General features: G+C 39.5%; 1 protein-coding gene across 3 annotated transcripts in view; it reads right to left on the bottom strand.

The window, feature by feature from the left end:
- Positions 1-1,252: 1,252 nt before the first annotated feature.
- SCYL2 (SCY1 like pseudokinase 2) overlaps positions 1,253-20,091 on the bottom strand; it is a 65,670-nt gene continuing 46,831 nt past the window's right edge. For all 3 annotated transcript variants that reach the window (XM_069095216.1, XM_069095215.1, XM_069095217.1), the window contains 12 exons: positions 19,541-19,657; positions 18,783-18,908; positions 17,633-17,809; positions 17,093-17,215; positions 15,168-15,281; positions 14,115-14,247; positions 12,196-12,314; positions 9,956-10,056; positions 8,209-8,275; positions 7,786-7,878; positions 5,627-5,746; positions 1,253-4,940 (listed from right to left, as the gene is read on the bottom strand). In XM_069095216.1, coding sequence (XP_068951317.1) covers positions 4,299-4,940; positions 5,627-5,746; positions 7,786-7,878; positions 8,209-8,275; positions 9,956-10,056; positions 12,196-12,314; positions 14,115-14,247; positions 15,168-15,281; positions 17,093-17,215; positions 17,633-17,809; positions 18,783-18,908; positions 19,541-19,657 — 1,932 coding nt within the window. In that variant the 3' untranslated portion in view covers positions 1,253-4,298. The remainder of the gene's footprint in view (positions 4,941-5,626; positions 5,747-7,785; positions 7,879-8,208; positions 8,276-9,955; positions 10,057-12,195; positions 12,315-14,114; positions 14,248-15,167; positions 15,282-17,092; positions 17,216-17,632; positions 17,810-18,782; positions 18,909-19,540; positions 19,658-20,091) is intronic.

Raw genomic sequence — 20,091 nt, 5'->3', positions numbered from 1 at the left:
TGACAAATCAAAACAATTTAGGGAGTGAAAAAAGCATCAACAGTTGGGGGAATCCATAAAAAGCTTCATGTAGATGGTGGCAAAATCTGGGGGGATTCTAAGAGGTGGAGGAGGAAAGCTTTCTAGGCATCAGGAACAGTCTAGCCAAAAACACAGGGAGGATTTTATGTGAAAAATGACAAGATGGGCAGTTTGTCAGATCTATATAATGTATGAACAATAAGGCAGGAATCAGGTTCCAAAGGTCTTCTAATAATAACCAGAGGAGTTTGCATTTGACCATGCAAGTGACAGGGAGCCCCTGAAATATGGTCCTCAGTTCACTAAAAACCACTCTTTGGGCCCAAAAGTTAAAAGATTTCCAACACAGCCTAATTATGCCTACCATCTAGCTCATGTGGCTCCATACTGTCCCTAAATATCCTGTGCAAGGCAGGTAAAGACCAGACTATTCCCTACACTGTCTGTTCTAGATGTGATCTGGCTTCTAAGATTTAGATAAAGGTCTGAATCTCCTTTAATAGCACACAGTACCAGAACCCCTAATGGCTCTACTTCACCAAAAGGCTCAAATTCAAACATTCTCCTGGCACTCAGAGTCCCCACATGGCCACATTTATGTCCCACTAGTCTGCCTCATCCTTCGGGACCTAAAGCCAAGACCACATTAAGCAGTCAATAACTGTCTGCTGGATGAATGAAACACTACAATTTCAATGCAACTGAGTACCTACTTCAGACCAAAAATGTTCTTCTGGTTGGTAAAGATAAGAAAGAAATAGCCCATAAGGCAGTATGTAAAAATAGTGCTGCTGTAAGTGGGAGAAAAGATCAAATGAAATCAGCAACAGCTTCTTGGAGATACGGTGCACCTTAATACATAAATGGGAAGCAGTGTGCGTTTAGTGCAAACAAGTCGCTGCAGTCCTGGAAACTTGACAGGGAGGCCTGGCTCTTCAATTAACTCACAAAACATTCTTGGTTTGAGCCTCTTCCTCTGTTCAACAAAGAACTGAAAACTAAGTGGGGATGGGAAGGGAGATGCCTTGTCAAGTGGGGAACAGCTGAACAGATTGTGGTATATTAATGCAAGGATACACTTTGACACATGGCAGGTTACATAACAGCTATCATCATCATCATCACTGTGCTTTAAGAAACCATCAAGGGGTCAGTTTAGAGAAACCTGGGAAGATTTCAGTGAACTGATGCAGAGTGAATTGAGACGCAATCAATAAAAATAAAAACAATGTAAAAAGAAGCAACTTCAAAAGATTTAATAACTTTAATCAGAGTAATGAGCAATCACAAACCTACCTCGTGGCAAATATGTGATGGACTAAATATGTAGCATGAGATACAACTATGGACATGACCAACATGGCAATGCGTTGTTATACATATTTATTACAAGAGTTTTGTTTTTCCTTTCTATTTTTTTCCTGGGCAGTGAGGGGAGTAGGAGGGAGATGAAAAAGAAAGTTTAATAAAAAAAAAATAAACCAAATGGTCTTGCAGGTGGTCCCTTTCACCTAGAAAATTCTGATTTTAACATTCTTATGAATTTGTTTCAGATAATTAAGTCTGCAATAAGTGTAATAAAATGTATACAAATGTAACAAAAACTACAACTTTAAACTTTTCCTATTCAAATGCTCACAGGCAAAGTATTTTATACTGTTTTTCACATTTGAGACTTCCAACAATGCTGTGAGGTAGACATCACAGGAATTTTTATACCCATTCGCAAGTTTCATTCACTTAAGCTCCAGGAAAGAAACTCATTTAGGGAAGAGGGAAATAAAGTCTACTTGCATCTCCTTTTAAAATGGCACATACATTCTGCTTTTTTTCTCAGGAGAAAAGTATGAACTTGGCAGAAAAAAGAGAAAGGCACAATTGTTCATAAAGTTGCAAATTCTTATCAAATTTTGAACATCTATTCTAAATATTAGTGTTCCAATACAAGACAAAAATAATCTTGTAGACCACGTGACTTAAAAAAAAACAACCCTGTTCACACAGTTCCCAATCCTCTTTTAACTTACCATAATAGTCATCTTCCCAAAACAATTTCTTGATGGAACAGAGCAGTGGAAGTAAAATCAACTAATATACTGAAGTGAAATTCTATGTGTATGAAATGAATGGGAGAATTTTTAAGTGATAGAATACATCTCAATTATATTTCCAAAAGTTTGAGGTATTAATTTTCAATTAAAACCAAATTATCAGGAACCAAATATTGCAAAAGAGCCCTTATGACATCAGTTATGATCACAATCCTCTCCAAGCCTCAGCAGATGATTTTCATAAATTGCTTATGACCACCCCCAGTTCTTCACCCCTCCAAACTACCTATGACCAACTCTGCCATTCCTGTTAATTAGGAACAGATACGTTAAGGAGAAAATGCCTCAACTAAACAGTGATTATCTTCGGTATCACAAAGAAAATATACTTTAAATTCTTCAAATATTCATTCCATGTATGAATTTTGCAAGCATGATTCAAACCCCCAACAGTAATAAAAATATCCTTACAAAGAATGCAATCATATCACAAATATACTTTTCTATGGCAAAATAATCCTTTCTTCTTAATGCTTCATGTTTCTGAAGTAAATTATCACAAGTTGTTCCTTAAATAAGTCAATGCTAAGATCAGATATAATAAAGTACAGCTCATGCAGAAATCAGATGTGAAAGTGGATTTATTTTTTTTAAAAGTTCCCTCATACCATATGTTGGCAGCAAGATTGATTTGTTATCATCCAATCACATTTTTAATCAAATTCAGTATAACCCAGGACACCTACTAAGAGTATCAATAGCACACAAAACTTCACATGGTTTATTTAAAACCACTGCTGGTCCCAGATAATTCAAAATAAAAATATGAAGGCAGCAACCAGAACACACGCACAGTTCTTTGAAAGATGTGTTTAAATTTACCACTGCATTAACTATGGAAATATAATTTAACAAAATACAAATCACATTTACAGCATAAGGCCCTGTGGTTTTTTTTTTTAAAGCAGCAAATGAAAGAACAATGTCATCAGTGAAAGGCTTTAAAAAATAAAGCATGTAGGTCTTCTGTAAAAATGTTAAAGAATTGATTCTTTCCTTCCACCAAACGGTCAACTCTGAACATCAAAACATTAGAATAAAGGTTCCTGAAATTCTTAGGAAAGGAAGAATTAACATTCAGTGGCATTAACGGAGAAGAGGTCAGACTGTATCATGGGCAAGCTGAGCATCACTGTTGGCAAGCAGAAGATACAACTGCTCATTTTTGGAGAAGTAAAGTTTATTACATTTAGAGCAATACAGCATTAACTTTAAAAGTTTATTCACCAAATACACTTGGATTCTTACAAATCTGCCTTGGAAAATGCAACCTCACAAGTTTCAGTTCAAACATGAGAAGGCAAGAAGAGACAGGGCAATGCCCCACAACAGAGAGCTGTGCCAAGTGACTGTGCCCATCCAGTCGGGCTCCTCTGTTCAGATGGGCACAGGAAGAAAGAGTCAAACGATCCCAAATACTCCCTGGGGAGCCCAGGAACAAAACCCACTACGTCAGGAGGCGGACCATGCTCCACCAGGTTTTACAATGATTTGTCTTGCATTGAAGATGGTTTACGAGGCTTTTACAGTTTGAACCAATGAGAAGCAAGGTGAGTGATACCTTGCAGGACTTGCTGAGAACTGTCTAGAAAACAACAAAATGCATAAGGACTGAGAAAAGCAAACGACATGATCCTTTCTATATGTTTACAGTTTGCTTTACTCAGAGAAACACCAATTCAGGAATCAATTCAAGCAATTGGGTAAAGATGAAATTAAAATTAAGACTGAAAAGCAGCGGCATGTGGACCCTGGTGGCACTGGGAAGAGAAAACCTGCCAGTGCCATCGACTCCTTTTTGTCACTGATTTGTCACACCAAGTTATGCAGGGAGAGATGAGCCACTGACACCAATGTTTTCAGCTCTAAATGAGCCTGGTTAGGGCCATGCCTTCAGATCACTGAGAAGGGGAAGGGAGGGAGAGAAGGATGTGGGAGAAGGCAGGAGGAAATAAATCAAACTGCATTCAATGTGTACAAACGACAGGATTCTACATCGCTACAAGGCTGACGTGGACGCCCTTGTTTTCCTCCACCAAATCTCTCAGACTCCTTCCTGTAGGGAAAGTTCCTCCAAGCCAGATATTCAATCAAACATACCAAGATGGAAATCAGCTTACTCATGATTAAAATGCAATCAATTCTTCAAAATGAACACAAGCTGCCTTACCCAAATAGATCTTTTAAATCATTGCTAGCTGAGCTGCTACTAGTCATATTGGCAGGCTGTGCAAAGTTCTGTGGGCTAAAGAAAGGATTGCCCTGCAAACCAAAGGCAGGCTGTCCTACCATGTTCAGCTGTGTTCCCATTACGGAACTGCCTGGCCCTGGGGACCCTTGAGGAGGTACAAACTGATTAAGCCACTGGTTTGGTTTCTGTTGAGATAACTGGTTCATGCTAACTTTGGGTTTCTGAGGCCCAAACAGACTGTCCAGAGCAGACATATCAGTAGGTCTGTGCGCGGTCTGCTGTGACATTCCAGATGAAGCCCTCCGAGTATGCAGGCTCGGTAAACTAGAAGGAGTCCCCAGAGTCATCTGGGTTGCTGCCGGTGTAACTGGGCTGCTGAAGAGATGCTGGTTTGCACTGGCTGGCAGGCTGAATGCTGGCGTCTGAAAGCCCATATTGGTATTTAGGCCATTTGTCAAATTTCTCTTTGCATTATCAACCGATGTGGAAAAACCCATGCCCATCCCCATGGCCGGAACTGAAGAGAAGCTACTGGAAGCCGAAATTTGGGGAGTGCTAACAGAAAGGCTGGTCAAAGAAGACATGTTATCCATCAAAGTTTCTGTCAAGTCCTTAGTCTGCAAAATATACAAAACAGCAGTGTGATTATGGCTATTTGCATGAAAGCTACACTCTTAAATCACATAAAGCACATTAACGTTAAATGTGGCAGGAAAAATTCAGCTCAAGAAGCCATTGTCAACTGAACTTATTAAAAATGCTTTGTTCACAATACATAATTTTATGATGATTTCTCCATCTCTTCAGAGGGAGAACTTTTTTCAGTTAACATTAACAAGGAGTTTAAGGAAGACTTCTGAAATAAAAATGTCATGACAAGCAAAAATTCAAATTATTCCTGCCACCAACTGAGGTTATAAGGAATCAAAAGATCAGCTCTTTGAACTGCATGTATTTGATCCTGGCACCTTTACTGTTCTTAAATTGGAGTATTTAAAAAACAAAACAAAACAAAAAACACCACAGCTCTACTCAAAAAACATCAAAAATTAGCCCATTTTGCCTGCTTTACAGAGAATTAGGTGTGTGTGACAAGTGTTTGCCAGACCTTAGACTGGGGGAAGGAAGGCCTGGCATTTGTCATTTACCTTTCAGTGACAATCTTCCCCTCATCCTAACCACAACCCTCTGAGAATGTACAATTTAAAGAAGTCTTTATAAATGTGTCTCCTGGGCAGCACTAACTCTATATGACTATTGTCCAAAAAGGGTGCAAATAATAACAAGGAAAATAAACTCTGACCTGTTTGATGGGCACCACAGGGGTGTGGGCTTGGGGCTTCAGCGGCTGCTGACTTTTCAACTTCTGGGCCTGTTCCTGTTCCTTTGCTAACTTTTGCTTCTCTTCAAGTGTCAGTGATGCCTTCAAAGTGAAAAAAGACAGTTCATGTGGCATTGTTAGAGTTCCTTTTTTAAGGCAAAAATCTTCCAGCTAATCTTGAATCTTCACAGATTAGGTTTTGTTAAGGTGCCTTCACCAAGTACAGAACAGAAGTCTCAGAGACACGGCTCAGCCTCTAGTCCAAAGGCCTGGGCTGGAGCCCTGAGGCCCAGGACTGAGTAGCATCGAAATGTAGGAAGCTCACCAGCTCTCAGAGGCACGGCTTCCTCACACATCAAGTGTGATCAGTAATGATATTGGCCGAACACAGCTCACAGGGGAGCTATGGGGAAAGTATCTGCTAAGCCTCAAAGCTCTACAAAAACGTGAACTGCTAAGAAACATTTGGAAAATGGTATACTCACACAGTAGTTTGACAATAATTTCACATAAACAAGAGTTTTGTCCTGGTTAAGGCAGGTACATTTCTTGTTAAAAAGCTTAAACGGCAAAGGACTTTTTGAACATACCTAGACCTGCTCCTTATGGAAAGCTGACATTGGAATCATCACTTTATGGTCTATAGGAGGGAAGGGCCATTACTTTGAGGCCCATTCCCATGAAAGACCTTGCGTAACTTTACTTTACTTTACCTTCCCCCAAATCTCAGAGAAAGAACAATGCCTAACAAATCACTGTCTAGGGAAGTATGCCAGACCAAAGTGAGATCACTGCGCATATCTTCTTTCTCCTGCTACCACTTCAGCATCTGAAGGGAAGGGATCCTATCCTTCCCAGAACTGTATTCTGTATAGTATCTTACACACAGTGGACATTTAATAGACATGAATGAATTAAAAATGTTTTGAGCCTAAGCAGTTGAGTCCAGGATTCTACTCTAAGCTTCTTTTAATTAACAAATGAAACAGTGTTTTATAGTCTAGGGTTGGAGTCAGAGGAAATAAGATGAAAGTTCACCTAAGGAACTTTGACATTGCTGAACTTGTTAGAGAGAAGTAAACCTGCAGGAAAAGTGTTTAAGGGGGAACCAAAAGACCAGAGCAACAACTTGTCATACACACAGGTTCTCAAATCAGGGGGACTACGATCATCCAGGCCCAGCTGGGAAAGGATTCTAATTTGGGAATACACACTCTAATCAGGAATGGAGCAGGTAACAAATAAAAGACACTGTCTCTTAACTCTCCCACCCCCAAACTGACAGCCAATAAACATCAGTGGTCTATGACCCCCTAGCACACTTCATAAGATTCTTTTAAAGAATCTTTTTTGGATAACACACTCATTATCTTTTTAGCTGATGAATGTGCCGTTTGCAAATGGTATGAACTATCAAAATGAAAATGACATGAGACTGCTACATAAATAACAAATGAACAGTCTGACATTCCACAGGTAAATATATACAAGTCTGCAATTAGTACCTAGAGCTGCATAAAATTAGATTCTTAATACCATAAAAATTAAATGCTATTTTAAAAACATAAAAATGCAGTTGTTAATCAAGCCTTCCCAAAATACACAAAAACACATCACTGGATATTGCAACAGGGAACAAGGGTAACTCTTCTGTAAAATGAGGTGCATCACTTTCCTTATCTGTGCAATGAGAGGGCTGCAATCAATGGCCTCGAAAAGTTGTGTGTGCCCCACCCCCCACCCCAGTGTAGAACACTACAAGTCAAATCTATCATGCATGGCTATGATTAGCTCTGACAGTAAAGCTTAACACTTTTTCTGAAATAAATAGTAATGGTATCAAATTAAAAAATGAAAATTTGAAGAAAATCTTTAAGTGAGAGAAAAAGATCAACATCAATTACCACTACTTAATAACTTAATCTGAGAGTCTTAGAGATTTTAGCAGTTGCTTATTTTACAACACACTGAATATGCAGTTTCATTCTATCCATACATTTAGGTTCAACAAAACCCATTTACTTAACGATTTTTGGAAAGCATTATAAGTTAAATGTTTTTCTGACAAAAACTTACCATATTCAAACAGCTTTATGAGGAAAAATAGGCAATATAAGAAAATTAAAAACAAACAAGCTTACTTTTTTCTGTGCATTCTGTATCCCATTTTCTTTACTGTCTGACCCACCACCAGTTAGGAGGTCCGCTCCGATATTGTTAAAGACTTTGTCAATCTGTTGAAATTAAAAAGTTAGCCAAGTTAAACAGACACAAAAAAGAAATCCAATGATGTCATTATTCTCAAAAAAGCCTAGAAGTGTAGAATCCTATTTTCAAGCAGTCTGTAAAAAAAAAATTTAAAGAAATCTCAAGCAGCAGCTAGGTGGCGCAATGAATAGAGCATGGGCCACAGGGTCAGGAGGATCTGAGTTCAAATGTGAACTCAGACACTTAACACTTACTAGCCATGTGACCTTGGGCAAGTCACTTAACCCCAATTGCCCTGCCCTCCCCCTCCAAAAAAAAAAAAAAAAGAAAAAGAAAAATTTCAAAAACCCTCTTACCTGACTACCAGCATTAGGAATTTTTGTCTCTTCAGATGCACTCATTTGATTGGCGATATCCAAAGATCTATAAGAATCAAGCCCAATCATTGCCAGGTGAGAGTGCAAAAAAAGAACATGTATACCCCCAGCATGTATCCCAGACCATGACCACGATAAGCGGGTGCTTAATAAATGTTTTACTGACTGCCTGAGGGCCCTCATGCTATCAGGTTCCTCACCCCCATGCTGACTAAACAAACCTCTCTGACACACACTAGGGCTTCCTGGGGATTGTGGAGGCCTCACCCAATGGGCCTGTTGGAGGTCCAGAACTAGACTAAAGTACTGCTGGGTGGAAGGGTTGGGGTGGGTGGAGATGAGAGAGAAGATAATAAAGCAAGCAAAAGGCAATCTCCAAGAGTTCACCTGGGAAAGACATGGAACAGAACTAGAATACCAGAACGCAAGCATCCAAAGGTGCAGTCCTGCCAGCAAATGCAATCAAAGGGCAGAGAAAGCCAACAAGGCTGAGGTAATCATGAAAAATTCATGAAGATGACTGGGTTCAAGCAAGCCCATGGAGAATGGGCAGAAAGAGGTGTGTACTAGAGAAAGCTAGAACTATTTTCCCCTGAAATAAAGTTGGGCTTTGTACTTTATCTTAGTGTGACAAATGCACACATTTATTTAGAGACATGTTTCTCTCTTGCTTTAATGAATTCTGTCTTTTAACTGACAATCTCAACGATATTACATGGATAAAGAACATTTCAGATGTTCCATTTGCCATCGGACTGTTCTAACAAAAAAGGCTTCGCTCGACACATCACACACCAAACATGTTCACTTTCAAGTCTTTGTCTCATGCCCTAAATGGAGCTGGGAGGTCTTGCTACTTGAAGGAACTTCTTTTGACTTGTCTCCCTTTAATATCTTTATTCTGCAGCAATTTAAATGGGTAAAAGATGGATGGAAAGCCTTTCCTGGGTAATTACCACAGGACTACCACTCCTTTCCCCAAGGAGGGCACTGTCTCTAGGGGATGAGGGTCAGTCCCCATCGAGGGACTGAAGAAGTCCTTAGACAGGAGGTGTCTAACATGTGGCCCAGAGCACTCCCAGGTGCCACCCAAACCTGATCAAAATTTAACTGGAAAATATTTTTAAAATACAAATAAAAATAGATTACAACCTAGATCATACTAATAATCAATACTAATATAATCACCCAAACCTGATCAAAATTTAACTGGAAAATATTTTTAAAATAAAAATAGAATACAACCTAGATCATACTAATAGGTAGTTTTCCAAGCCAGTATGTGGCTCACAGAAATTCATTTCTATTTTGGTCTGACACCACTGCTTTAGGGTATGGAGTCATTTCATACATACTTCAGCTGATCCAAGAACAGAAAAAAGAATCTAAATTTTTTGAAGGTTGGGAAGCTTATCTCTTGTGGCCTTGTGACAGGCATGGGTCAATCTAGATTTAGGATGCTAAGGAGCAATGTTGATAGGAGAATTTCTGAGGGAGGAACTACACAAAAAAGACTCTGCCTACTAAATTAATGCATTCCCTTTGAAACAATGTCTTCTTTCAACCTAATCTTAATGCTGATCTAAATAAAAAGGAAGCGCAAAATGCCTGGCTTCGGATCAAATTAAAACCCAAGTGCTTTCCAGGTAGCTCCTGGAAGCCGCTAACAGCGAGGCCTGGCTACTCTCGCACCCGGATGCCTGGACTCCAGGAGAAAATGACTCACTTCTGCTGCTCTTGCATCATGTGCAGCTGCTCCAGCTTGGTTCTATGCTCCACTTCCAATCTATGAAGCATTTCTTTGATGACCGAAATAAAAGAATTGAACTAAAATAAAAAGATGAGATCACAATTTTGAAAACTGGTAGGAAATAAAATAAAGCCATCAGTTACCAAAATACTCTTTATGGTTACCACTGCACACTTTTTCAGTGACACCAGCACTGGAGATTAGGCCAATCACTTTGCTAAGCATGCTCGGTAAAGCAGGCTTTTAACTGTGTCCGGCTTTGAATTCCCACTTGACCGTAGCAGGGAGTTCATCCAGGGGGTGCAGTTTGATCCCCTTTAAATGAGGAACTTGGACTAACCAACTTTTTCAGGCTCTCTTCCAGCCCTAAATCTACCATCTCCTAGGTTTCTGGATGTAACCAGAAGGCAGTCTGATGTCCCAAACAGCCTGAAAGCTGTCTATTTTTAGGGATTCTATTTATATGGATACTCTGAGTTCATGTTTATAAATCTTCAGGAAAACACCCACCTTGATTCAAACCAATATGGAAGCACTCACTTTTTAAAACTGACACATCCTATTTAAAGAGCCTGAAATTCTAGGAAACCTGATTAAAATCACATAGAGCGCTAAGAAGCTGAAGGAAAAGTAAACCATGGCTTCCCTGAGGGTTTTTAGAACAGTCACTGCAGGAGCTGTTTTGGGTACCCTGGCTGCGTCTGTCCTTCCAGGGATCAGGAGTTGGATATTTGAGGTGGGGATTGGGGGTGGGGGAAGAAATGCTGCCTCTTCCTCCTCAGAGTCCTCCCTCTTAACTTCTAGCTGGGCTATGGCTCCTTGTCCTTAGGCACAAGGCCACGTGCTCTCTCCCAGCACACATGGGAAAGATAGAGAGACAAGACTTGAACTGAGGGCTATTTGTTTCTATCTGCTTCAATGTAAATGAAGTCTGCCCAGACTCCAAATTCTGTACTTTTCTTTTCCAGGGTTCAAGCTGCTGTTTGTGCCTTCTCCAAACTGGGTAAAGCTTTAGATCTTTCACACATATGGCTCTGCATTTCTACAAAAGCACAGCCTGATCAGGAATGGAATGTCCTGTGAGGATGGATGGGTTAAGACTCCATTCTTCTCTCAAGGAGCTCAGCTTAACGGTGGAGACACGTCAAGAGCTATTTCTAGGCAGACACAGACAAACCAGATGGTACTGGGGGAAGGCACTGGCTCCACCTAGCATTTTAAGGCTACAAAGCACTGCACACAAGCTTCCTTCACCTGATCCTGACAACTACCTGGGGAGGCAGGTCCTGTTACAATCTCCACTTTATAGGGGAGGTTGAGAATAGCAAAGGCACTCATGCTCTGGTCTTCTGGACACTGCTTCTTACATGTAGTAATCCCTTAATAAAACATCTGCTGACTTGAAGAGACCTTCAACTGAAAGCCTGCTATCTGTGGATGAAAATTTCACAGAATCACAGCTCAATGTAGAAAGGACCTAGGAGATTTCTACATCAAACTCTTTGCTTTACAGGCCAGGTCAGAGAGGAAAGTCACAAAATCAATTAGTGGGCAAGAAAGTAGAGCCAAGACCCTGGCTGTGAGCCCTCTGTGAGGGCAAAGGCTAGGCCAACACCCTGTTACAAGAAGCCTCCCAATGGCCTCCCCTTTTCTGATCTGGCCTGGCCACTGTCACCATGAAGGCACTAGGACTAGACAGAGCTCAGCCTGGAACAGGGGCCATACACTGGGCCAAATGGGCCTGATGACTCTAGGATCCCTGGAATACAAGGTTCATTGCTGCCCTTGTCCCCAAACTGATGGCTCAGCGATTACCTGCTCATAACAAAGTCCAGTGGCCTGGTTTTCATCTTCTTTCTCTTCCTGTAGCACTAACTGCTGAATGTTTAACCCCTCCCGTGCTTTCAGCAATACCACACTCTCTGCCTCCCTACCAACTCAAGGTAGATTTAACCACACCCTCCCAGTTTCAACTATCACCCCTTAGCAAATGATGCCCAAGATAAATTATTCTGAAGGAAGGAGGTCTGATGCCAGGAAGTCTTCCCTTGCTCCCCTGTCAAGTGAATCCCTCTTTTCTCCCAATTCCCAGGATCCTTTCATCACACTCCTCTGGGCCATTTCCCACAACATGAGGAGTCTCTCCTGGGGCTTTACAGAATAGAAACTCACTGCTAACTGAATTCCGCACCCCCCTGCCCCAGCACCAGACTCACCTGATTGAAATTAAGATTATTTTCAATGCTCAGAGGAATCAGATGAGGCAACACTTTCCCAGCAAGTTGCTCCTTGGTGATTCCCAACTTCTTATGAGTAAAAGTACACTTGTAAATACCTAACATAAAAAGATCAAGAAAAACTATTCTTGAGTCATGAATCCCACACAAAAGCACAGCTAGGAAGAACTGGGGACCCTGAGTTAGACTAAAGCCTCCCGACAGTCTGCTGTGCATTATGCAGAAACTGGCACTCAAGTTCAATCCTAGATGCTATTTGCTAATTAATGCCTTTGCCTAGGGGCTAGAATGAAAAGACAGTTACCCCCTATCCTTATAGTTAAGTACAGGGTGCAAAACAAAATTTCGTACAACACAGCACTTGGACATATAAAAAATCAGCAGCATTCCTCTGCTACAGCAGAGGGGATACATTACAATAGCTTTTCCAGGTGCTACTGTAATTTACTTGCAAAATGCTAAAATGTTATGCTAAAAGCAGCAGGGCTCTGAGAGGTTCTTAATCCGCTAATAAATAGCTGTTACTTCTCATGATGAGTGAGGGTGACTGCTCACAGCCTTCCTGAGATGTTCCCCTGAACCAGTCTCATTCTCTTCCTCCCACCTCTGTCTTCTCTGCTAGCAATTCTCTTCCTTCTGAGGACCTGCGTCAAGGTAAAATCCTTGGTCTTTTGATGGTCTTTCTCTATATATACTTCTTTTCTTGGAGAACTGGTTCTCCCCCTTGGACTGCTCCCAGCAATTCTTTCTCACCCAAGCTCCAGTTAGGAATTTCCAAGTACCTATGGGCACAGCCACTGCAAGGGCATGCCTCTGGCTCTCCGGCCCAGAAAGCTTGGGAACTGCCTTTGCCTTTTCCCATCATCTTTACCCATGACAACTACTAAGCTATTACTGTTAACTTTTCTTTTATTGAATTCATTTCTGACCCATTCCTACAGGCCCTCAATACCAGAATTTTGGACCTAACACTTCATACATGACTGCAGCTGTCTGCAAACATCTCTGATGTCTCCTTGTCCTAATCATAGGCACCTGCTCCATGACTCAACTTCTTAAAACACCCCTTAAATCATCTGCCTTTCAAAAACAGAACATAGCTTTTCAAAGTTCATTACACCAAGTCCAGCTCTTCCAACTCTTCCAGAAAGGCTAGTCTCCTGACCCTTCCACCTTCTTCCCTGTCTCTACTCCACCTCATAAACATGAACTTCATGGGTATGAAGGAGGCAGAGTGGAAAGTGCAAAAGATTTACAGAGAAACTGAACTGGAGTCTGAATTATGACTCTTTCAACATGTGTGACTCTGGGGAGGTTGCCCTCTCCGGGCCTGTTTGTTCTGTAAAATGAAGGGCTGGACTAGGTGTCTGTGAGGCCCCTTCCTGCTCTACAACTCTGATCAGCTCCAACACTCTTCTCGTCCCTGCTTCCTTCCAGATCCAGCTTGCATCCTGACCACTACAGCCATCATGCATCTCCTTTTTACTGTATACTGATGACCCAGAGAATTCAACTCTTTATAATAAAACATCTTACATGAGACTATATTCAGTTTTTGAGTGTGTCATCTCCCCAAGCAGGCAATGTTGCTCCTCATCCCTATAAAGAGCACTAAAATGTGCAAATAACAACTATACGGTAAAACAACTTTATCTACTTCTATGAGATTCTAAAGTTGTGCCAAAAACTATCATAGGACATGATGGAGTAAAGTGAGGATACTGTAGAGATGAAGTTACTGAAGAGAATATGCACAAGGAATGAGGTGATTAAATTACCTAGAGAAGGTAAAGAAAAGTGAAAATTATGGAATAATTTTAAAGATGTGATTTGTAAGAATTATTTAAGATATAAATTTGATGAAGTAGCATAAAACAAAATTTTAAAACTTCAGCTACCTAAAATTCCCATGAGGACTGCAGGTTCCTTGGATGGAATTTGTTGTAGAAAGGGTAGAATGTCATCAAGTACAAACCACTTATCCATGTATTCCAAAATCTTTCCTAAGCACACTAATGAATTTACACGAACCTATTAAAAAGGCAAATTGTTAGTAAATTAATATTCTTTGCGGACAAGAATTAAATATTTTTTACGAAAACTAAATTTTGAATAATAAAAACAAAATCTGTCAATGTTCAATAGATTAAAATAGCATTATTACTTTGAAACAAAAGAACCAGGTAAAACATGGTTTGATTAAGGTTTGAAATCTGATTCTATATTAATACAAGATTGTGCAATTTTTTTCCCAAAAAAATTAATACAAAATTAAAGGGGTTTTAGCGAATAGAGTACCTGGCCTGAAACAGGGAAGACCTGAGTTCAAATCCTGTCTCAAACACTTACTCACTTACTAGCTGGGTGACTCTAGACAAGTCACTTAATCTCTGTTTGTCTCAGTTTTCCCATTTGTAAAATGTGGGTAACAATAGCATCACCCCCTCAGGATTGTGATGAGGATCAAATGAGATAATAACCACAAAGTACTTAGCACAGTATCTGGCACACAACAAACACAACATAAAAGTTAGTTATTATTATGATGATTAATTACATTTTACTAAAAGTACTTACATTTAATAAATGACAAATATAGAATTCCAGTAGTTTTTATAGATTTGGATGTATACAGCAACTTTAAAAATTATAAATACTATTTTCTAACTTTTGCTAATGCTTGATTCTCCTAACTGACTGAGGCCTATAAATCTTGGTAAAGGCCTTGTATTCAATCCTTTCACTGGCATTTAGGAGCCATGACCATAATAACTATTAAAAAAAACAAATCTTTTAAAAAATCATTAAGATAGGAGTTCTACTTAAAAAACAGGCTCCCATAGAGTGCTCTGACAAAAACTGTCCAGAAGAGATGATATAGGAGAAAATGATACAAACATAAGTAAGAAAGACTTATCAGGCAAATAAGCAAAAATTAAACATTTACTTACAGCAAGGGAAGATGTCTGTAAACATGCATTTTTAATTCTCGGTATCAAAGAATTTTTCATGGATGGATAGTCTATGAGGTTTGCAAAGGTTGGAATGATATTCAGGCAAAGTTCCTACGAAGGAAAAAGACCTGCATCAATCTTATAATAAGAAAAAAAATTTAAAAGCATTTTAATATACATCAATATAACAAGAGTCTTATAATTAACATGATATGCTTCTAATTCACACATTCATCATGTCATCCAATCCTCACAACACGCTTATAAGAAAATCTTACCTTTGTTTTTTGCAGGCAAGAAGACTGAAACTAAAAGAGATGAAGCAAGTATGGCCAGAAAGAATCCAAGTCTGATTTCAGTCTGGTGCTCTTACACCTCTCAATCCTTTAATGTTGATTTTTAACAACAAAAATTTTATTATTCCTCATGCTGAGAGGAAAGAGGCCAAATCTTTATCGAAACTTCTTAGTAATTAATTTTTATACTTAACAAGGATATGATGGGAAATATCAAGCCTAAAGGTAATGGAATGAATCTTTTTTAGTGTACTTAGGAACACAAAAGTCCATCTTTAATTTAATTGCCTTTGGCCTCCTTAGCAAAAGAAAGAGAATGAAGAATGAAGAAGAGGAAGAAAGTATGAAGAGAGGGCCAGAGGGTCAGCTTCTAGAGCACTATTCTTCACTACATACTTTCACCCTACTGAAACCACATTCTTATCTGAGAGAGGAGAAAATAACGTCCCCAAGGCAGTTTCAGATCTACAACCCCTTCCACATCTAAGCCTGATTACTTTTCCAAATCCTTTCCAAAGACAGGATCACAGAACTTCAGAATAGGCAGGGACCTCTGTGGCCTAGCAGTGTCCTCTGCAAGGTGCCTGACATGCTGGCCCTGAGCTGCTGCCTGAAGGCTTCCAGGGACAAGGGACCCCTCACCAGGCAGTCCACTCTGCCTCTGTTGGCCTCTAATTTTTCCTTATATCCAGCCTAAATGTGTCTTTACAAAGGGTTCTATGCTCTGTGGCCAAGAGAAAGAACGCAAATAACTCTTCCATGTAAGAGTCTTTTCCAAACCTGAAGATAACTTCCACATCCTCTCTGACTCCCCTCTTCTCAGGTTATACACACCCCCAGCTCCTTAAACCCATCCTCAGATGACATGGATTCAAGGCACTGCATCGTCTTTGGCTGCCTTCCTCTGAACTCTTTGCAATCCTTCCACCTTCCTAAATGGCTACCAGGACCAAATACAATATCCCAGATGTAGTCTGACCAGTGTGGACAAGAGAGAAACTTCTAATTCCTGAAAGCTCTGTCTCTCTGAATAGGCCTATTCTTTTTTTAGCACTAAATTTGGGCTCAAATTTTATTTTAAATATTGGTCACTTATTGTGACTTTCTCATAATTTTCTACATGTAGATGAAGTTTGGGGAAAATGATATCACTTTTTTCTAGTAGGTTCCTTCTGCAGTTTAAGTCGTCAGGTACCTTTACCTGTGCACTGTTAAGCAGGCCTCTTTCAAAATGATTCTGACCTTGTGGTTAAATTATTCACTTGATTAGAACTATTAGGGTTCTATTAGAAATGCTAGTTTCAGATCTTTTCAACAGACCAAAAACAATCTTGAAACTGCCAGAAAAGACACTAAATATTCACTGTAATATTCACTACAGCTAATATTTGCTGAGCTCAATGCTCTGATTCCAAGGAGGGCAAATCCCACCCTGGCCCAAATGGTATGAATCTAATGTTCCCTAAAAAGAAGCAGCAATCAAAATGGCCTTCTGAATGGAATAAGCAAAATGATAAACAAGTTTCTGACAATTTTTGTTCAAATTTTCAAAGCAAAATTTATTTTCCATTTTTCTTTTGTTTTAAGCATCAAACATCTTAAATTTTTCCCTTTCAGCAGTCTTACCTGAATTTGAATGGACGGGGCTTCTAAGGCTCTATAAACCATTGGTAGAACACTGTTCTTTATTTCATCTGGAGGTGTTTTGGTTAGCAGTAAATCCATTTTTTGTAGGAAAATTAACAAAATCTGTTTTAAATAAAGCAAACCACATGAAAATTATAAAAGGTTACCAAGATACATATTCTAAATAACCCAACATATGAAATGTCTTAAAAAGACTAACTCACCATGTTGCTGGCCTGAAGGCATGAAAGACAAAAAAAAAAAAAACACAAACCAACTCAAGCACATGATTGATTGCATTTCAGGGGACAGCTCACTAGAATATGCCCAGTCATACCTTACAATGCTATCTATGTTTTAATGGTAATTAAAAAGCCTCCAAAGTACAGATAAATCTAACTTACTATCATAACCCACTATTTTCTTTTGTGTCTAAAGGAGCTAATTCCTCCATTCCAAGTTGGCCTGAAACACAGACAAGACTGCATGCAAAGTAGTTACCAAAACTGATCCCAAAGCACAAAAACACTCCACACACACCTGGATAGGCTCCTGCTGTTTAAAGACAGGACCAAGTTCTGGCAGGATTAACTTAACATATTCTTCTTTGGTACATTCCTCAGCAATCAGTAGAACGTTGGGCAAAACGAAAGGTACCATGTCAGGGTTTACAAATTCTGAGGTTAAGCAAGGCAAAATTCTTTGTACTATCACACGCTGCAAGGGGGGGAAAGCACAAGAATGGTATAAGAGAAATATACGAACATCCTTTCTACATCTACTATACAAAATATATTTTTTTTAAATTGGAAATATCTTATGAGCTTCTACCCTACTGCAGTGACCATGAATTAGTGACAGCCATGCCAATGGAGCACAAGCCACAGAGTTTTTGAAAAACCCTACGATGTGAGGACCATTCTAGCTAGGTAAGAGCAGAGAAATTCATCAGAATAATGTTGGGTGCTAAGGGCTAAATCAACTCATAAAACTGTCCTCTATGACATGACCATGAGAGCTCCATTAGTAGAGGAAAAGTATAATTTCAAGCTAGAAGCGACCTTAGACATCATTTAGTTCAAGCTCTGCACTTTATAAAAAAGGGAAATGAGGATCAGGGAAGAAAAATGGTTTGTTCTTAAGGTACAGAGCCCAAATTAAATCCCAGTTCCTCCCAAACTAGAGCCCCTGCTCTTCCTAATTCACATTTTATATAGGTAGTGTCCCCCCAGGTGGAAGGTAAGCCCCTTAAGGGACATAAGGAGCCTCACACTCAGAAGGTCCTTAGTAAATGCCCATCATTACTGGTGAATGATTGATTGAAATATTTATTAAGTGAAATATTAACTTTTATGCCACAAGGAATTCATTCACTAAAAATTAACTGTTTGGTGCACAAATATCCTAACGATCATGACTGTTCCTCCAAGTTGTCTATCCCAGCAAGAGGCCTTTCCCTGGTTTGACCAGCCCAAAGCTCATTTCCACCTTCAAGGTATCTCTGACCTCCCTTCCTTCCAAACCAAGGCTGCCCATCGGTTTTAGGGACTGAAGATGAAACAGTCCTTGAGAAGCCTAAGCTTACAAGCAGATGCCCTCACTTCTCTGGGCCAAACATTAGATTAAATCAGCAATCAGCTTAAGATTTTTAGATCTAGGTCACAATAAAAAAAATTGAACAAAATCGAACCTTGGGTAGTTTGGGCAGAACTTTCGGGAGTCCTTTGAAAAACTGTGATTTCTGAAGATTATCTCTTTGGAATAAGGAATCAAAGTATTGTAGAGTAACTGCACCGACATCATCAAAGAAGGGAATCTAAATGTAAGGGATCACAGAATTTTAGATGACAATCAGAACCTAGGGTTGAACTGAATTCTTTCTTTTATTTAAGGTAACTAAGACTGAGAGAGACTAAATGACTCGCCGAATGCCACAGAGAGGATGACTACAGAGATGGAAAAAAATAAAAATGAGAGACATCTGATAGTCCTATAGCTCATATTACATACTCACTCACTGTTCAACTCTCAACACTTTCAACGACCAATTGTGATGTTTATCATTTAAAACTTCAGTGAGTGTGTGTGTATGAAAGAGAGAGAGAGAAAAGAGAGGAAGAGAGAACAAGAGAAAGAGAGAGAGAAAGAGAGGAAGGCGGGGAGGAAGAGAAGGAGGGATTGAGTCTATGACGCTTATCAATGTTAAGGTACAACACTCTCAAGGGAGAATCATGCTTGTTAAGATTCTACTCATTTGAAATATTAATTTCATGAGCAAAGCTATACAAATATAGAAAGTTTGTACTGTTTCAGTAGAGTATAAAATGTTCCTAGGGTACATAAAAATATGATCTATAAGTAAAAATGTTGATTATAAATACTATACGGCACAATAATTGAAAATGAAGGTTTCATCCACCTGAGACAATACCTTTAATACACACTGACCTTTGTCATCTGATCTGCATCTGGCCTGACAGTCGGAGTTACATTTAAAAGTAATTTCACATGCTCCCGGACTTCCTCAGGTATGTTCTGAAGAGAACTGGATCCTAGACGACTTAGCTAGTCAAAAGATTGATTAAATACCAATTCAGAATTTGTTTAGAAAACTATTCAAAAGAATATCAAATTATATTCTTTTCAAATAGCCCTTTTAAATATTTAAAAAGGCATCAAAGGCCAACCAAAAATCTAATTCTACTAAATAAACTAAGATAGCTTAGACTAGTTAAAATCAGACTATGTTCATCTATGCTACTTATGCTACCAAAAGAAAAATCACTAATTTTCTTATAGAAGTCATATATTTGGGGCGGCCAGGTAGCACAGCGAGTAAGAGCACCGGCTCCAGTGTTGAGAAGACCTGGAGATCGAATCCCAGGCTCAGACACTTAGCACCCACCCAGAAACACCTGGCCATGTAACCTTGAGCAAGTTACTTAACCCCAATTGCTTAGGGGTGGCCAGGTGGCTCAGCGAGTAAGAGCACCGGCTCC

Source organism: Petaurus breviceps, unplaced genomic scaffold, assembly GCF_028583685.1.
Source record: "Petaurus breviceps papuanus isolate PSGF00001 unplaced genomic scaffold, PetGlider_PUasm1.0 225, whole genome shotgun sequence".
NCBI classification, from domain to species: Eukaryota; Metazoa; Chordata; class Mammalia; order Diprotodontia; family Petauridae; genus Petaurus; species Petaurus breviceps.
The sequence above is the reverse complement of the archived record's forward strand: the minus strand, read 5'-3'. Positions and strand labels throughout refer to the sequence as shown.